The 17,363-nt window shown below is 36.2% G+C and overlaps 1 protein-coding gene across 1 annotated transcript; it reads left to right on the forward strand.

The window, feature by feature from the left end:
* Positions 1-1,780: 1,780 nt before the first annotated feature.
* Positions 1,781-16,274, forward strand: LOC128376862 (phospholipase B1, membrane-associated-like). Its single transcript, XM_053336717.1, has 41 exons — positions 1,781-1,811; positions 2,386-2,446; positions 2,541-2,575; positions 3,293-3,377; positions 3,474-3,543; positions 3,622-3,687; positions 4,182-4,247; positions 4,342-4,403; positions 4,759-4,834; positions 4,981-5,085; positions 5,232-5,306; positions 5,422-5,493; positions 5,645-5,719; positions 5,818-5,878; positions 6,304-6,362; positions 6,927-7,000; positions 7,136-7,179; positions 7,278-7,386; positions 7,960-8,011; positions 8,340-8,420; positions 8,508-8,573; positions 8,656-8,756; positions 8,898-8,979; positions 9,081-9,185; positions 9,679-9,774; positions 10,249-10,320; positions 10,493-10,570; positions 11,032-11,092; positions 11,429-11,487; positions 11,845-11,912; positions 11,998-12,041; positions 12,784-12,883; positions 12,986-13,037; positions 13,123-13,203; positions 13,291-13,356; positions 13,466-13,560; positions 14,596-14,677; positions 14,771-14,875; positions 14,968-15,063; positions 15,170-15,244; positions 16,008-16,274. Exons 1-41 carry the CDS (start codon positions 1,781-1,783, stop codon positions 16,272-16,274), a joined length of 3,210 nt encoding a protein of 1,069 aa, XP_053192692.1.
* Positions 16,275-17,363: the final 1,089 nt, after the last annotated feature.

Below are 17,363 nucleotides of genomic sequence, written 5' to 3' on the forward strand. Positions count from 1 at the left end.
GTGCTTATATATTCTGATTCATTCCTAACATTACCCCAACTGCTTTTTTACACCTTACATCTTTGAATCTTCAGTCTGATCTCAGTGATGATGATGATTTATGCAACAACTCCTTAGGTCAAAAGGAGCAAGGTTGGTGGGAAAATTGATTTTTCTTTTCCCCGCCATTGTAACCATAAATTCTACAGATAAAAAGGAGATAGTGACAACTATTAGTGTAAGTAAGGGTCAAATAGTCAGCCTATAAGGTGGTGTGATTCTTGACTGCATTGTTGCAGTGCAGAGGTCAAGTCAAAAAAGTCAGAGAGTATTTTCACAAGTGTGTGTGGAGCCAGTGTTGGCAGAAATCTGAATGAAATTTGCAATAAGTTTTAAAGCTTAAAATAAAAACTTTAGTTTTTACTGCACTTGATAAATCCAATTTCAGGGTGATTTTGAGATATTTTTGCTTTAAATACCTCGGGATCGATAGCATTAAACAGTAGCAGAGCCTCGAAAAGTTTCAACACAAAAGACAGATTCAATTTTGGTGTTATGTCATGTAAATGAAGATGTGAAGATTTTATGATCCTGACCAAACAGAATATTAGCATGCATGTTTTCTTTAGCATGTTAAACCAGCAGATAGAGCTTCTTTAAGTGCTTCTTTTATCCAATTACAGAACAGATCATATATGGCCCTTTTGACAGCGAAATGCTAGAACCTTGAAATTAACAGAAATTAACTTTCCTAACAGTACAGTGTTGAAGTGTCGAGTGCAACTGCAGATTTATTCAACTTACTAACAGAAATGTTCTTTAGTAAAAAAGTTAGAAGTACATACAGTCATATTTCAGTTGTGTTCTGATATTTGTTCTCATTTTTATTTATTGATGCCACTTGTTAAAAAAATTAAAGCAGATTGTGCAAGACCAGACAGACAGTCCAATAACCCTAAAACGTTTTCTGTCACTCATCACTACAATAAAGTTGATTTTATATCAGTGTCATTGATTCATTATAAAACCTTATCACTGTGTCCTTTGAACAATATAGTCGGCCCCACCCCCCATACATATTTATGATCTGTAAAGTGTGTGGGCCATTTATAACTGATAACCAGCAGAGAGAGAGAGCAGAGAAGACGGACTGCTGCAGAAAAAGATCCACAAGGACAAAATCTGACAATAAATCAGAGGAAGGATGCTTCCACGACTGGCTCTACTCACACTCCTGGGGTGTACATGGATGACAGGTTTACACTGTTTGCTAACTTTGATGCACTGTCACCTGTTCAATGCTGCAGTTTAAAAAAAAAAAAAATCGGACACATGATAATCACTGTTCTTAAATGCTCAGGAGAATAACTCATGTTGTAAATTAAGATTGTGGATCTGAAAATTGATAGTCATCAGCAGTGGAAAAACATTAAAATGCATTTAGACAAAGGCTTTAAGCCTACACCTGATGCTATTTTCTACAAAAACTCTTAAAATTAGAAATAATATTTATTTTGATGTTTAGAGATTTTATGGAATCCAATTTAGATTTGACAGATGCCATTATTGGATGAATAGATCTTCTTTATGCATTTGTTGCTCCAGAAACTTATAATTGAATCATGTTTTTTTTTGCGTCCATGCAGATTACCTAAATTGATACAAATTGAAGTATTCTGCATGGATGCTCAGTTGTTAAGAGCAATCTTAATATTAGATCCTCTAATCTAGCATACTAATGTCTTGGTGTAATCTTTATTTTCTCGCCTTGCTTTCAGTAACTGGACTGCCATGCACTCAGATGTCCCGCTCTCCGCTGCCCCCTTCCAATGGTACGTCAAACAGATATCGACTTTAATCAAAGCCCAATCATATTAACAACTAAAGATTCACAAAGATTCACAAAGGCAATGAGAAAAATGTGAAAATCATACAAAATCTTGTAATACTGATTTTAAGGGTGATGTGTCGGGGGAGTGTTTCCAGTATTAGTGAACCAGTATCAGTGATGCAATTAAGTTCATTTACTTAAGTACAAATTTGAGTTTCTTGTAGTTTACTTGTACATACCACTGTGAACACAGACAGATATATTCTTCTTTTAACTCCAATTTTATTACAGTTATTTGACAGATTATTTGTCTGTATTGACTACTTCTACTTTTGATACTTGATATATTCCCTGCTTTTTACTGAAGTGAAATTTGAGCTTTTCATGTATTTTTATGGTGTAGCATTACTATGTTTGCCTAATTAAAAGAACTAATTTATATATAGTGATTCACACAATACATATCACATCCCCTCTCACATTATCAGCCCGTTTTAAAGTCCCTGTCCCTCCATTGCATCTTATTTCTGATTTCTCTCAGTGCTGAGATTAACTTGTGTCTTTTTTCTCTCCAGTTAACAGCATTAGGCCTGCAGATGTGTCTGTGTTTTCCTCTATTGGACTTCACATGCACAGGTGAGCTTTGGTCAGCAGTCAGCTTCAACCTGCAGTGATATATGCATCACAAAGTCTGAAATGTATAAATGACTGTTTTTATTTTTTCTTGCAGTACTGAACTATCCATGGTAGCGTCAAGACTTCAAGGTAATTTTGCCATGTTTACAGTGCCTAAAGCAGATTATTTCTAAAATGATCAACTTAATCCTTTTAAAATGTAATTACTGGACTTGGGATGTTGTCTTTTGCTTTCTTACAATGGGACTTTAACTGAAAGCTGCAGGATCTTTGTAATTCGAAGAGGCAACCAAAACGCTTTTTTTTCAATTTTACGTTGACTAGAATTGGCTGTCAGTCTCCACACATGGTATAATACATTGAAAGAGGTTGATATCAGCTTCTATTACACTACTGTGCACTATCTTTACTGCACTGATATCTCAACTAAGCATGATAATTTGAAACAGTGAACCCCAATACACACCAGGCATGTAGTCTGTTATCTTTTTCAAAAGCCATTCATGAAATAAAAAGTACGGAGCGTACATCATACAGATAAAACACTGACTAACTCAAAGATGTAAGGACACGGCTGCTGATTGATTGATTGAATTTATTATTAATAAAATACAAAGTTTGCTGTTGTTTCACCTAAAACTATGATTAATTGGAGTGAAGATATTGCGATATTGAGTGTTATTACTAATTTTGTGGCCGTTTATAATGGATTATCATGTGTGAGGGTGTTAAAATGTGTAAATATTGGCAGTAGCTAAAAGTGAATTGAATTCTAACAAAGTGTAAAACAACACTATTTTCAATGGAAAAATAAAGTCTAAGATTGTCCTAACTTCTCTCCATCAGAGCTGATGAGTTTGTTCAATCCTGCACTGATCAGTCCTCTCTCAGATGAAACAAGCATGTATGCAGCTCAGTTTGATCAACACAGGTACAGTTCAGAGTGTTTTCACAAATATGCCTCCAATAACTTGCGCTACTTCCAGTGATTTTAAGTTTTTGCCTCCATGTTTCTTCCTGTTTCTAGCACACTAGTGGACCAGGCAAAGGAAATGTCCAACCATCTCCAGAACAGTCAGGTGGGTGCACGAGAGGCTGCCTTCAAAAAAGGGACAAACAATGTTCATAGCTAGTTTGAGAGTGAAAGAATACTTTTCTTTTTCTTTTTTTTACAGGATTCTTGGAAGTTGGTGCTTCTTTTTGTTCAGGTGGATCAGCTCTGCACCTGTGAGCAGCAGCAGGTAAACTCATGACACACAATTATAACAAATTACTTGTTCTGTGTTTCTTTGCTGTCTCAAATAATGAAGTTACAGGAGGGAATTGTTTTTATCAATGTCAGCTTTACACTGACCTTTCTTTGACACCGTAAAGAACGCTCCTATAGACATCATGTGCCTCCAATAACACATTCTCTGCTTTACTTCAGGCCGCAATCTGATGTACAGAACACCCTACAGCTTATATGAGAACCATAAAAGCTAAAAAAAATGTGCTGAGGCAGGGGGATAGTTAATGAAAATGTTTCCCTGATAACTGACTGCTTACTTATTGCTGCGATTATCACCCATGTGTACAAATTATTACCTGAAAACCAAACGTTAGAAGACTCATTGTGCACCCTTACTAATACCTCATGACGAGCTATTTTGTGTCATTAGTAAGAAAATCAAGCAGATCCTTAAGAGATTACTTTTTACTAATATAAGAAGCTCTGTTGTGTTTATGTGTGCAGGTTCAGTCTGTTATCAGGTCAGTAGTTGAAGATGTGGATAAAGCTCTGCAGTTGCTGCATTCTCAGGTATACTATATTTCACAGTATTCTTTATTAATTATTACTGTATTTATCAATATTTACACATTTTAAATTTGCATTGTTCTGACTGGTGTTGCAGCTGAAGCAGACCATTGTCAGTGTTGCATTATGGAACGGAGAGCATGACAGTTTCACAAACAAGTAAGTTCACGTGTGCAATGTCCTCATCACTGGTTTGATATACAAAAGTTTCTCAGTTAAATTAATTGTAAGCTTTTCTGGCTCAAATGAATCTAAAGTGCATGGAGAAGGGAAAATCCTATTTGCTGATATGTATGTGTGTATTCTTTAACTTAAAACTTTTTGAGTTTTGCCTAATTAAGTTAAATGGGTGAATGGGTGGTGAGATGTTTTAAATAAAATAATGAAAAACAATAGGTGATTTATATACAGACTTTTAGCTGCTGACATTTTAAAAGTAATATGAGGCTGTAAATAACAATACTGTTCAATACTGTTCTTAAAACCTTTAAAAAACCAACTCTTTTTCTGGCAGGATGTGTCCATGTATGGAAAGAAATGGTGAAGGAGAAGTCAGACTACTGAGGGCCATGCTGACTCATGCTCTGCAGGTGTGTACTTGTCTCTACTGCATCTCCATTGCTTTCTAATACTAAGCTACATTTAGTCCTTTGGTTGAGAATCACTGATCAAAAACTGCTGAATATCTGAGTTTTTTGTTGTTAATTCTTCCTTCAAATATTTTTACATTGACCAGGAGTCTTTGGACGAGCTCTTAGTGAAGAAGCGCTGGTACGCTGACAGAGATGACTTCACCGTCATCCTGCAGGACTCACCTTTCATCACAGATCCCTCATCTATCGCTGTGAGTTGTAGATATTCAGCTTTCAGTCAAATAATAGGTTCAAGTCTATCTTACGACAATACAGATATGCCAATACAGAGATAAACTGAGGATGTACTTTCTGTATCTAACGTACAGTACTGTTGTTGGTTTTCTTTGGACAGGGTGGGAACCCTATCTCTGAGTCACAAGCGTCACTGCAAACTGATAAACTGTTGGTGCAGATGTGGAAAAACCTGGTGAGGCCTAACACAACCTACGTGATCTCTATTTGTCTTGCATACAGACACATACATACAAAGTCATTGTTCACTCTGACCTAACCTTGAAGACAATGATTTGTCTGTCTTTCAGCTGCAGCCCACTAGTGCCCAACATAACACAGAGGACAATGGAAAGATCATTGCATTGCCGTGTCCAACTGAGGTGAGCAACTATGTTAAAAACTCACAAACATGCAGTTAAACATGCGTGATAAAATTAAATATGTTACCATAGTGATATATCTGACAATGGTGATTTACAAGCTCTCCTCTCTCCTCCTCTTCCCACCTGTTTCTTCTTCTTCCTCCCCAAGGACCGACCCTTTCTGAGGACGGAGGGGAACTCTCCTTCATATCACCACAGCCATGCCTCTCCTCTGCTTAAGCCAGTGAGTACTGTCTGGTATTGAGCCAAATGGAGGCTTTGGTAGCATTGTGCGCCTCATGTTTAGTTCTGACTGTGGATGTGCTCTGTGTGTCTGCTCAGTTCACAGGCACAGAGATGCCCTGTGAAGACCTCAGCCCCTCAGCCTCAATACCCACCTCAGGTAAGAGGGTCTACACTTAAATTTGAGATTTTTATTAGGTACTGAAGTGACTTTAATATTGAATTGGCCTGAAAGTTTATATTCATAATGTATATTTATGTATGTACAACACAGCAAATTAAAGATGATTGATGAGATATTGGCTTTCCCTTTGACTTTAACATGACACTAATTTGTCTCCCATCTTTATATTTAACCCTGTGACCTTTGATTTTCTGCCCAATATGCTGTGTATTGCTTTTGGAGCCCCTGTTTGCCACCTTGCAAATGCAAATAGTACTTTTCTTTAATCCATCTTTGCAGTATTTTTAAAAGTATTATTGCTATATTATTCTCTTTACATGTAATATGAGCCTTATATTATTATTATACAGTCTCTGTGTAGAACCCTTTGTTATCCTAACTGGCCTCTTTTATTTTCCCAGTGCATGAACTCAGACCTGCAGATATCAAAGTTGTGGCTGCTGTGGGAGACTCTTTGACAGTGAGTGAACTTAAATCTGGATTTTTGTTATTTTATCATTACTTTAAATAGACTGAAAATATAAAAACTATGACAACAAATACGATGGTAACAGACCCTAAAAGTAAGACCATAATGATATCTAATAATATATGCTGGATATTCACTGTTCTGTGATAGTGCCTGCTAAGATACTGTTGAGTAATTCAAATCAGTCCATAATGTTGCTGAACAGTAAGGTGCAGAAATGTCCTTCAATATTAAAACTGTACATTGGATATATTTATACCAAAAAGAGAAGGTGGAGGTCTGTTATGTAATAATTTAAAGTTAGATACATATAAACTGCAGCTGTAGTATGTCAAAGATACAACAGATGAGTTTGTAATCAAATAAATGATCAAATAATGAGTAGATTAATCAATAATGAAAAGTCTTAATTACATAAAAAAAATACTAGTCTTTGCCTTCACAGACTGTAAACAATCTAAAGATCTCTGTCTGAATAAACTGTATGTAGTTTTCCAAAGATTGAGAGCTACCATGACACTTTATCCTGTTACTAAAACACCTTTTTCTTCTCAGGCAGGGAACGGCATTGCATCCAGCCAACACAACATACTAGATGTCCTGAATCAGTACAGAGGTTTATCCTGGAGGTGAGTCAAACCTTTTCAACATCAACATCACACAACATTACAGCATAATGCTTTTGTGGAACCTCTTGACCAGTGTTGGTATTAATGTGCCAGACTTTCCTTTGCTTAGAATGAACTTGATTGTTTTAACTCTAGTGTTGGTGGAGATGACAACCTCACAACTGTAACTACTCTTCCCAGTGAGTCTAATGATTTATGGTTCAAATAACATGTTTATGTAAGTTTGTGTTGCTCTATGATCAGCATTGTCATTTACTCTATTTCTTTGTTATTATAGACATCTTAAAGTATTTCAACCAAAACCTGACGGGCTACTCTGTTGGGATGGGTAAACAGCAAAATCCTAAGGCCTTCCTCAACCAGGCTGTGGCAGGAGCAAAAAGCGAGTGAGTCCCACCAGAGGCCTTTTCAGCTGAATCTGTCTTGTTTTAATTACAGAATAACTGCTTTATGTTGTAAGAATTCAGCAGATTTAAGCACACAATCACAAGTACATTCACCAAAGCTGTTAGTAGTCTAATCCATTTGGTTTACAAGTTATTGGGAGTTGAGTAGCTCATGTTTTTAGTGCATGCCACCTAGAAAAATGTCTCAATTTGTACACATTAATACATCTTGCTGAAAGGATTGAATCATTTAAAAAAGACACAACTTCCAAGCTAATGGGAGTATGAATAAACTGAGAGTGAACGTTAGAAATAGCAGTTTGATTAATAAAATCTTGATTTACAGTCTATCTTTTTCCAGACCTTGAATTAAGACTATTTTTTATTGATTTAGAATTAACTGTTAAAAATTCTTAGAGTTGTTTATCGAGACTGAAAACTATGATGGAACTGCTCATTGAGTGTCAGTTACTATAAAAGCTAAAAGCTGAGAGAAAGTACAGTCGGGATAAATATGTCTTGAAATGAACTCTGAGTGATGTATTGTGATATTTGATGTATTTATGTTTTCAGGGACATACCATCACAGGTGCGGACCTTGGTGGCAAAGATGAAAAATGACTCTGTAAGTTCATATATGTTTCTTCTTTAATTATCTTTACAATTGCCAACTTCGCTATAGAATTATCATTTGCATATATTTTGTCTCCTTTAGATATAACAACAGGAAAGACATTTTTAGAGAGTCAAAATTTGCTAATTATAAGACATGCACATATGGTACATGTCTACAATTTTATTCATATTTCCAACGAGACTGAGCTACTTTTTCATAGCTTGCATGGTAATGCAAGCTATGAAAAAGCACAAAATATAAATGGAGTGTCTCCGTAGCACAATGCATGATATACTACATACTGCTGATGCTCAGTTTTCTGCTTTTTGTCTTACAGAGAATCAATTTTAAATCTGATTGGAAACTGATCACTCTTTTTATTGGTGGAAATGACCTGTGTGACCACTGCTACAATTCTGTGAGTACCAAGTGTAAAGTTAAAGCTCATAAGCCATTTTTGGAAGATGTAAAGACATGACCTCAAATCATTTCCCTTCTTTTACAGCTTCGCTACTCTGTAGAGAATTATATGCGCAATGTTCGGGAAAGTCTGGATTATCTCCACAAAGAGGTAAAATCAACAGACATGCTGCTATATTTCTCCCTGCTCTGCTTAATTGTATGTAAACATTAACTGGGCTTATCTCATCCAGGTACCTCGGGCTCTGGTGAATTTAGTAGAACCACTCCACATTATCCCATTAAGAGAAATGCATGTTAATGCTTCCCTTAAATGCCCAACCTGGCTGGTTAAGTGAGTATTACGTTTAATCTCTAAGCAGCAACGGTCATGTTAAGTTTGAATCCAGCTCGTGTGCTGCTATCATCAATCTTTCTGTGTCTGGTCCTTTATCATTTATGGTGGTATAATACTGTCTTATCTCTCCTTTCTCAGTATTCTGTGCCCTTGCGTCATCTTGCCAAAGCCCCGCTCTAAAGCTCTTCAATTGGTGGAAGACCTCAATAGAAACTATCAGGTATGAAAGACGAGGAAGCCAAACTGTGATCCTTAATGTAACCTGCTTCTGCTCATTCTAATGCATCATCACCTTTTCCTCTTTTTTTTTTTTTTTTACAGCATTCACTGAGTGAGATTGTGGGGTCAGGTCAGTATGACAGTCGCACAGACTTCACTGTGGTCGTCCAGCCTTTCTTCAGAGAAATCGTTGTCCCCAAACTGCCGGTCAGTAACAATGCTAGCTCTTTCACACGTAGACTACATTGACTTCGGTCAATCAATCAGTTTATATGATATTTAACCACAGGATAAGCTGAAAAATCATCAGTATCTAGTGCTTACCAGTGTGTTGGCATAGAGCATGTGATGTAACCGTGGTTAATATTAATGTTGGTATTTGTTTGTTGGTGGGTTTTTTTTTGCCATTACTCCAATCCAAAGTCATTGAATCAACATTAAAAAAACTTTGCTGTCTGAGTAGTTTCACTTTCCTAAGCTCTTTTTGTTATTTTCATACATCGTCTGTACTGGTTGCCACTTGTTCATCCTAGATCAACAGTTTTTCCCCTTCTCTCTCTTAGAATAATAATCCAGCAGTTACATTTTTCCTTGAGCCTGCAGCATATAGACCAAACTCCCATATACTATAGTCCTACATTTTACTGCCCTTATAGTCAGTGCTCAGCCATTTTATATATTTACAATACCTTTCTCACAGGATGGCCGTCCAGATCGTGCCTTCTTCAGTGCTGACTGCTTCCATCTCAGCCAGAAGGCCCAGACACTGATGGCTCGCTCCCTCTGGAACAACATGGTAGGAAATGAACAGAAGCTATTAGTTTAATGCATGTAACCTTTTTGTGGATGCATTTAGCCTAATGTAATATCAATGAATGAATATATCCAGAGGATAATAAAGCATTAGATTAAGATGATTTATCACGTCACTCCAAAGCCTGCTCTGCCCTCACTACAGTACGTGCGTAAGTGCACAGCTATGAAGTGAGCTTAACACATGTCCAGTAAAGGTTGAAGGCAGGAGCTCACCCTTGAGGTTTTCAACACTGGCTACTGTGAAACTGTGCAAACAGTATTTGACAATAATCCAAAAATAATGATCACAAGTCAGGGAAAAAAAGATGAGATATCACAAAATCAACAAGAAAGATGGTCTCACAAGTCAGGAATTTGATAATTATGATAAAATTGTCATGTCACTGTGATTTCCTACATACTGTATACTTTCAAAGCACTGACAGTACTGTTACTCTGACTCTTGTTTTCCCAGCTGGAACCTTTGGGCAATAAGACTTACAGACAAGATTTTAATAACGACATGGACCTGAAATGTCCAACCAAGGTAGAAAATCAGATTTAAAAATAAATTAAATGATGTAAATGTTAATGACTAATGTGATGGTTCTAAATTCTCTTACTTACTTACTCTCTTACTTTTTGAATGTACATGTCAACATATATTTGACTGCCATGATGTAATGTGTATCTAACTCAGCTATTCTCTTTGCCCACAGACTTCACCATATATTCGAACCTATCACAACAGCAATTACACATATACTAATCCCACACCAACACCTGGACCCAACACAGTAAGCATCTTATGTCCATCTGAGAAGCTCTTTAATAACACAAAAAATTGTGATTGAAAATAAATCAGCATGCAAATGAAACTTAAAATGTCACCATTGAATGACAATACACTACATATTGTTTGAATGACAACACATCATTATCCTCTGGGAAGTAGAGTTTGCTCATCCATATATCCATAGTCTTTCTATACTTATTATGGAACCTCTTCCAACATGCACTAGAGGAGAAGTGAGGTACACCATAGACACAGTTTATCAAAGGACTAACACACATAGAAACACAAACACATTCACACACACCCCTATTTTTTTAAAAACTGCAATAATTATACCTTGCCAAAGATGATCACTCTAATAATATCAAAAAACATGGACCGACACAGAAAACAATTAAGCAATATTTCAAGATGATTAATTGTGTACATTCTCAATTTCTGTCTTTGTTTCTTCCTGATTAGAACTGGGGAAGTGACTTATCTTGTGTGAACCTTGATCCATCTGACATTGTGCCAACATCAGGTAAGCAAACCGTCCTTTCTGCATTTATTAGCAAACAGCCAATATGTGATTACATGGTCATATACTGGATATGCTCTTTTATCTAGAGATCATAAGCTGAAACAAAGACCAAACAAAGAACTAATAAAGACCTATGCATACAAGTGACACTGAGAGTGAAAAGGCTCAAATCAAGAATGTCTCAATTATCTACAAATGAAAAATTATACCGTCCCGATAATAAAAATTATATTAAGTATTATAACAACTTTATTTGCTTGAAATTGTACAGGGATGATATTTATCTTTAAGTGATTGGGATACATTTCTTTTCTAAATCTGCTCTCATTTTTATAGTTCACAAGTTAAGACCAGCAGACATCAAGGTGGTGGCAGCCCTGGGAGACTCTTCAACGGTTAGTGCCTTAACACAATAATGAACAGTTTATTATTTACAATAAAAAGTATGAAGAACCTACTATGCCAAACAACTGGACACATACTGGAAATGTATTAAGCAATGTGTGTCTGCAATGTGAGCATTGAGGGGGAACATTAAACATTTAGCACCACATGTGAATCTGTTTATATCAGTTACTTGACGTCATTGAACTATGAACTCTCTAATCAATTTGTTATCAGCCAGATAGCTTTCCCTCCTGATGATGATCTCCTTCATGTTCTGGTGTTTGTGTCTTTGATGTAGAAATGATCTTTGTCAGTTTCACTCCCTGCATGACTTCATATGTAACTTGTTTGTTCCTTGTTTACAGGCTGCAACTGGTGCCAAAGCAAAAAATGTGTTTGACCTCAATAAAGAGTATAAAGGAGTATCATGGAGGTATACCACAAACACAGTGTTCATGAGATTTACTGTATTGTTATATTTAACATGCCACACTGATGTTTATTGGCTTTTTTTGCAGTATTGGAGGGGATGCCACTCTGGAGACTGTCACAACACTACCGAGTAAGTTAAACAGAAAATATTTTTTCTGATATAATTCTGGGAATGTGCATTTATAGTCTGCAGATTATTCTTTTTTTTTAGTAGTATCACTTATTAAAGGCTATTTTCTGTATAAGCTATCAAAAAGAGGAGAAGTGCTGGACACACCTTAAAGGAATAGTTTAATATTTGCTTTCATGCTGAAAATTACATGAGTAGATTGATCTCACTCTCATGTTTGCACAGTAAATATGAAGCTACAGTCAGCAGGGAGTTAGCTTAACTTAGCATTATGACTGGAAACACACCAGGCAGTCATTTCAGCTAGTTGCCTGGCAACCTCACAGTGATGAAAAGACACTTTATTAAGATATAAATGTGTTTATTAATGGGTGAACTTTAATGGTGCTGGTACATTATTTGTGTTGCCTTTGGACAGGGTCAAGCTTGCTGTTTATCCCTGTTTCCAGTCTTTATACTATCCTCAGCTAATGGCTGCTGAAATCTTGTCAAGAAAGCAAATAAATATATTACCTTAATTGTTGAATTATTCCTTTTGGGACAGTGTCTCAATAATAGTGTTTCTTAGACACACATCTAGCAGCCACATCTGGCTTCTATGGTTTTCAATGGACCAGTTAAAGAGCTGTAATGAAAGTAGAAATGTTTACTCATTCACTTTATTATCTAGCTGCTATTGTGGCACAAACCATCAGTGCACTGTTTCCTACTCTAGTGTCAGATTCATTTCTTTTCTCCTCAGACATCCTGAAGAAGTTCAACCCCTCTCTAAAGGGCTTCTCCAAAGGTCAGCTGGCAGTGCAGAAGGGCTTCAACATGGCTGTGTCTGAAGCTAAGACTTCGTATGTGCATATACTTTTAATTACTCCATTTGAGTGAAACTTCTGATTGACTCATTGTCATCTCTCTAACACTACTGCCTGTATTTGCTCTGTCTGCCACAGAGAGATTGGAGCACAAGTCCAAGCTCTCATCAAGGCCATAAAAGACAACAAGGTGAGTCTAAATAATTTATAAGACTCTGTGCATTCCTGACTCCAATGCCTCTATTTTTCATGCTCATAATCTGCATACTACACAGGCAGTGAATTTCGAGAAGGACTGGAAACTTTTGACGTTATTCATAGGGGGAAATGATCTTTGCCATTATTGCTTAGACCAAGTAAGTGATCCTTAAAACGCATATTTTGTACATAACTGTCTATGGTAATGAACTGCACTACAAATCATGCTTTATGTCTCCCCTCAGAATAATCTGTCACCAAAGAATTACAGCCACAATCTTATGCTTAGCTTGGACATGCTTTACAAAGAGGTAAGTTCTATTAAAATGATAATTTAATGAGATCTGCTGTCCTTGTGAATACAAGTGAGACATATTTTTCTACCTTTTCCTCATCTTTTCTATTTTTCTGTGTCTGTAGGTGCCAAGGATGTTGGTCAATGTGGTGGAGGTCTTGCAGATAGACCCATTGAAAAGAGTTAAGAAGAACTCACTGAGCTGTTCACTGATGCAGAGGTTTGTTTTGTACTTCTCAAACATGCCCTTTGTCTGTTTTATCATGTTAATTAAGCTTGGTCATTCCAGTGTCGCATTCTGATAATTTCCCCGTAAATATAATAATAAATTCTAGTCAAGACTTTATTTATTTATTAAGCATGTAAGTTATATGAAGATTGTATAAAAGAATAGCTTGACATTTTAAGACGTGATTATGTGTTTGCCAAGAGTTAATTGAAGGGAATGATACCACTCATGTGTTATGCTAAATATGAAGGTACAGCTCAACATAAAGACTAAAAATAGCTAAGTTGTTATTTTTATAGTTTTTGCAGATTAAAAAGAATAACCAAGATAAAATGTGTTAATAAAGTGACCTTTAGAGGTGCTGATACCTTTGGACAGAACCATGCTAGCTGTGTCCCCCGCAGGGTTTATACTAAGCTAAGCTAATCACTGCCGTCATATTTAACGTATAGATATGAGAGTGGCATTGATCTCATCTAGTTTTCACCAGAGAATCTTTTTCCGAAATGCCAAACTATTATTTAAGAATCAATGAGAATGACAGGGTTAAAGTTTTCCAGTTGCTTAAAGAAGTTAATTATGTGCTACCTTTAGGTTAGCTTGTTTATGGATAATTATCTGGGTTACTCTGAAATATGTTCACATTACTGTTTTAAAAAAAGCATTATTTTTTTCATTTCCAAATAATGTGTACACATATGAAGCCAACACAACAGCTTAAGTGGACATAACGCAGATGCTAACATTGTTAACATTGTTCTTGAACTAGCTAATGTTTGGCAACATTGCAATGGACATTATCACATTGTTGAGGTTTTCCAAAATAGATACTGTTGGTTCAATTGTCTTTTTATAGTCCTAACTTCATTTAATATCTAAAACCATTTATTTTCACTTGAATAGTCAAGGATTTGTATTTAAAATGTCCATGAATATGTCATGGACAAGTCTCTACATTCATTCTTTTGTGATCATCTAATTATTTGTCCCAGAAAAAGGGGCATTAACATGGATCTGTTTTTGCAGGGGAAGCTGTCCCTGTGTCATCAATCCATCTGAAAACTCCCCAGAGTTTGAAGAGATAAAACGGATCAATCGTGAGTACCAGGTAAAAGCAAATAGCTTTCTTAGGCAATTAAATATATAAATAAAAAACATTTTAAAAAGAGGTTCCCTCCTGATTGCCTATTTTTTTCCCCAGGCTGAAATCCAGCAACTGATCTCTGGAGATCGCTATGATGGAAGAGAAGACTTTGCTGTTGTTCTTCAACCCTTTTTACGCACTTCCTTTATACCTTATATTGGTGTAAGTTACAGAGGCAGGCAGGTGGAATCAATCAGGCACACCTTTACAAATAATTAAATGTAACCTTGCTGAAAATCGAATCTTTTTACCAGATGGGTGAGCCAGACACTAGTTTCTTCTCTGTGGACTGCTTCCACATCAGTGAGCGGACACATGCTGAGATGGCTATTGCCCTCTGGAACAACATGGTGAGGACTGAGTGGTAATGGATCAAACTGATGTAGAGAAATGGGTGTTTCCCTGCAGTTTTTTTGGTGTTTTGTGATTAAAAAAAACCCCTCTGTGTTTTAACAGCTGGAGCCTGTAGGCAGGAAACAGGCGTACAACAACTTCACACATGACCGCTCCAAGCTAAACTGTCCATCTGAGGTACAGTATGCGTTAAAACTTCTGGAGTCTGGAGAGAAATCCAACCGGTCACAACTCTGCTTTTAGATTACTGTATTTAGTGTTCTTCTATAGTTCATCATTTTTACTTTTATGGAGATCAAAATTTTTTAATATCAACTAAATAAATAAGGCAATAAAAATAATCATCATATGACTGAGTACATACAAAAAGTATAATATAAACATTAAATTGTGAAATAATCCAATACATTTTTAGCTTAATACTATGAAATGAAACTTAATTCTTCTTCTTTTAACAATGAACAAGTTTATTCCAGGTCATATTTATTTCATCCCATTAGGATTTACAGTTTCAACAGACTTTGTGATGAAATGTGGTGTTATGAAATAAAACAGTCTTTGTTAAAAGGGAATAAAAGATGGAGGGGAATGTGAAATGTAGAGAGAAAAAGTGACCTGAAATAAACATGTTTCGGGGTGAAAAAGGATGAAATAGTATTAAATAAAAAATAGCTTGATTTGATTATAATTCACAGTTTGATAGTTACATATTTTGTCTATTTTATTAATATAACTGTTTATTTCATTCAATGCTTTATTTATTTAGTAATGAATAATTTAGGTCGTTGTATTACTTACTCTTTTATTTACTAAAGCATTGATCCATCACCTCTGAGCTGTGGAACAAGGCTGGATTTAAGCAGTACACAGATTATTTAAATGTATTTTTTAAAGTTTGTTTGTTACATTTCTTCTCTGAACTATTTTACCTTTCTTATAGGCTAATCCCTTCATCTTCACTAAGATGAATAGTCTCGCAAGTCCACCTGTGATGACCACCACGGCCGCTGCTCCTACCACCAGCTCCAGTCTTGCACCAACCCCCCCCATAGTCAAGTGTGACTCTGCCATCCCTGTGTGGGTGCCAGTGATTGTGGGAATTGTCAGTCTACTGGCTGGCATTATTGCCGCCTGGGCAATTCTTTCCTGTGTTCAGCGCCGGAAAAAAGAGGAGAGAGGAGTAGAAATGAGAGGAACTGGTTTTTAAAGCTGCTGACCTTATCAATCTTTAAGTATTGTCAAAAGTATGTTAAAGCCTTGCAAGACCAAGCTATTTATTATTACTAAAGACCAGCAGGTAAACATAAGAAGAAACACCCAGCAGTAACATTTGTATGCCATTACAGTCCTGTTCTGCCACCTGTTGAATGTGAGTTCAATATTCAGTTGCTTTGTAGTCCTGGTTTCTTGGTTAGTTCCACCAATTCTTGAAAAGATTATCTGGGATACCTTTATCTTGGTAGATTTTCAGATTTTCCATTTTCTTCACCACCTGTATGTTTACTATGGCTCTCTGTTGTTTCTTGTGTGGGAAGTGAACACTGAGTTTGTCTGAAGTTGTTTGGTGGAAGCAGCACTTCAGTTCTATTTAATAGGTGTCAGCATGTGCTACTGATACTCAAACCAAAACAATGAGCTGAAAGCAACATAGTGCTGCAGACCGCTATGTTGATTCTCTGTTGCACCAGCACTACTAGCAATATATTTATGTAAAAGAGTTTTAGTATGATTAGGGGTTAGTATCAAAGGTGTTGCCTAATGGGGCTGCAAGTATGTAAAATATTTGTAATTTTTTTGTACTGCACAGAAATGGTGAAATATTCCATGATTGCCCTTTGTGAATCCAGAAGTTTTGTACATATCCCTTTACTCTGTGTATTTATTAATAAATTACATGACTATACTAATATTTGACTCATGGCTGATGTACTTTGAAAACAATTATGATGTTTCCTCTGACACAAAGAGGAGCCCTGTTCTACAAGATGCTGACAGTACTGCAGGTAACGGTTATTTTGATAATTAATTAATTCATCTGCCAATTTTTTTCTCCATCAATTGTTTTGTCTAAAAATAATGAAAATGCCTGTTATAAGTTCCCAGAGTCAGAGGTAACATGTTCAGATGATGTCATGATGTGTTGTTCTCTCTGACCAACAGTGCAAAAAATCCCAAAGACACTCCGTTTACATTTATTTCATTTCATATATGAGAAAGAAACGCATTAAATTGTCATATTTGAGAAGCTGAAACCTGCAGATTTTTTCAACTGTCAAAAATAGTTGTAGATTAGTTT

Source organism: Scomber japonicus, chromosome 17, assembly GCF_027409825.1.
Source record: "Scomber japonicus isolate fScoJap1 chromosome 17, fScoJap1.pri, whole genome shotgun sequence".
Taxonomy (NCBI): Eukaryota; Metazoa; Chordata; class Actinopteri; order Scombriformes; family Scombridae; genus Scomber; species Scomber japonicus.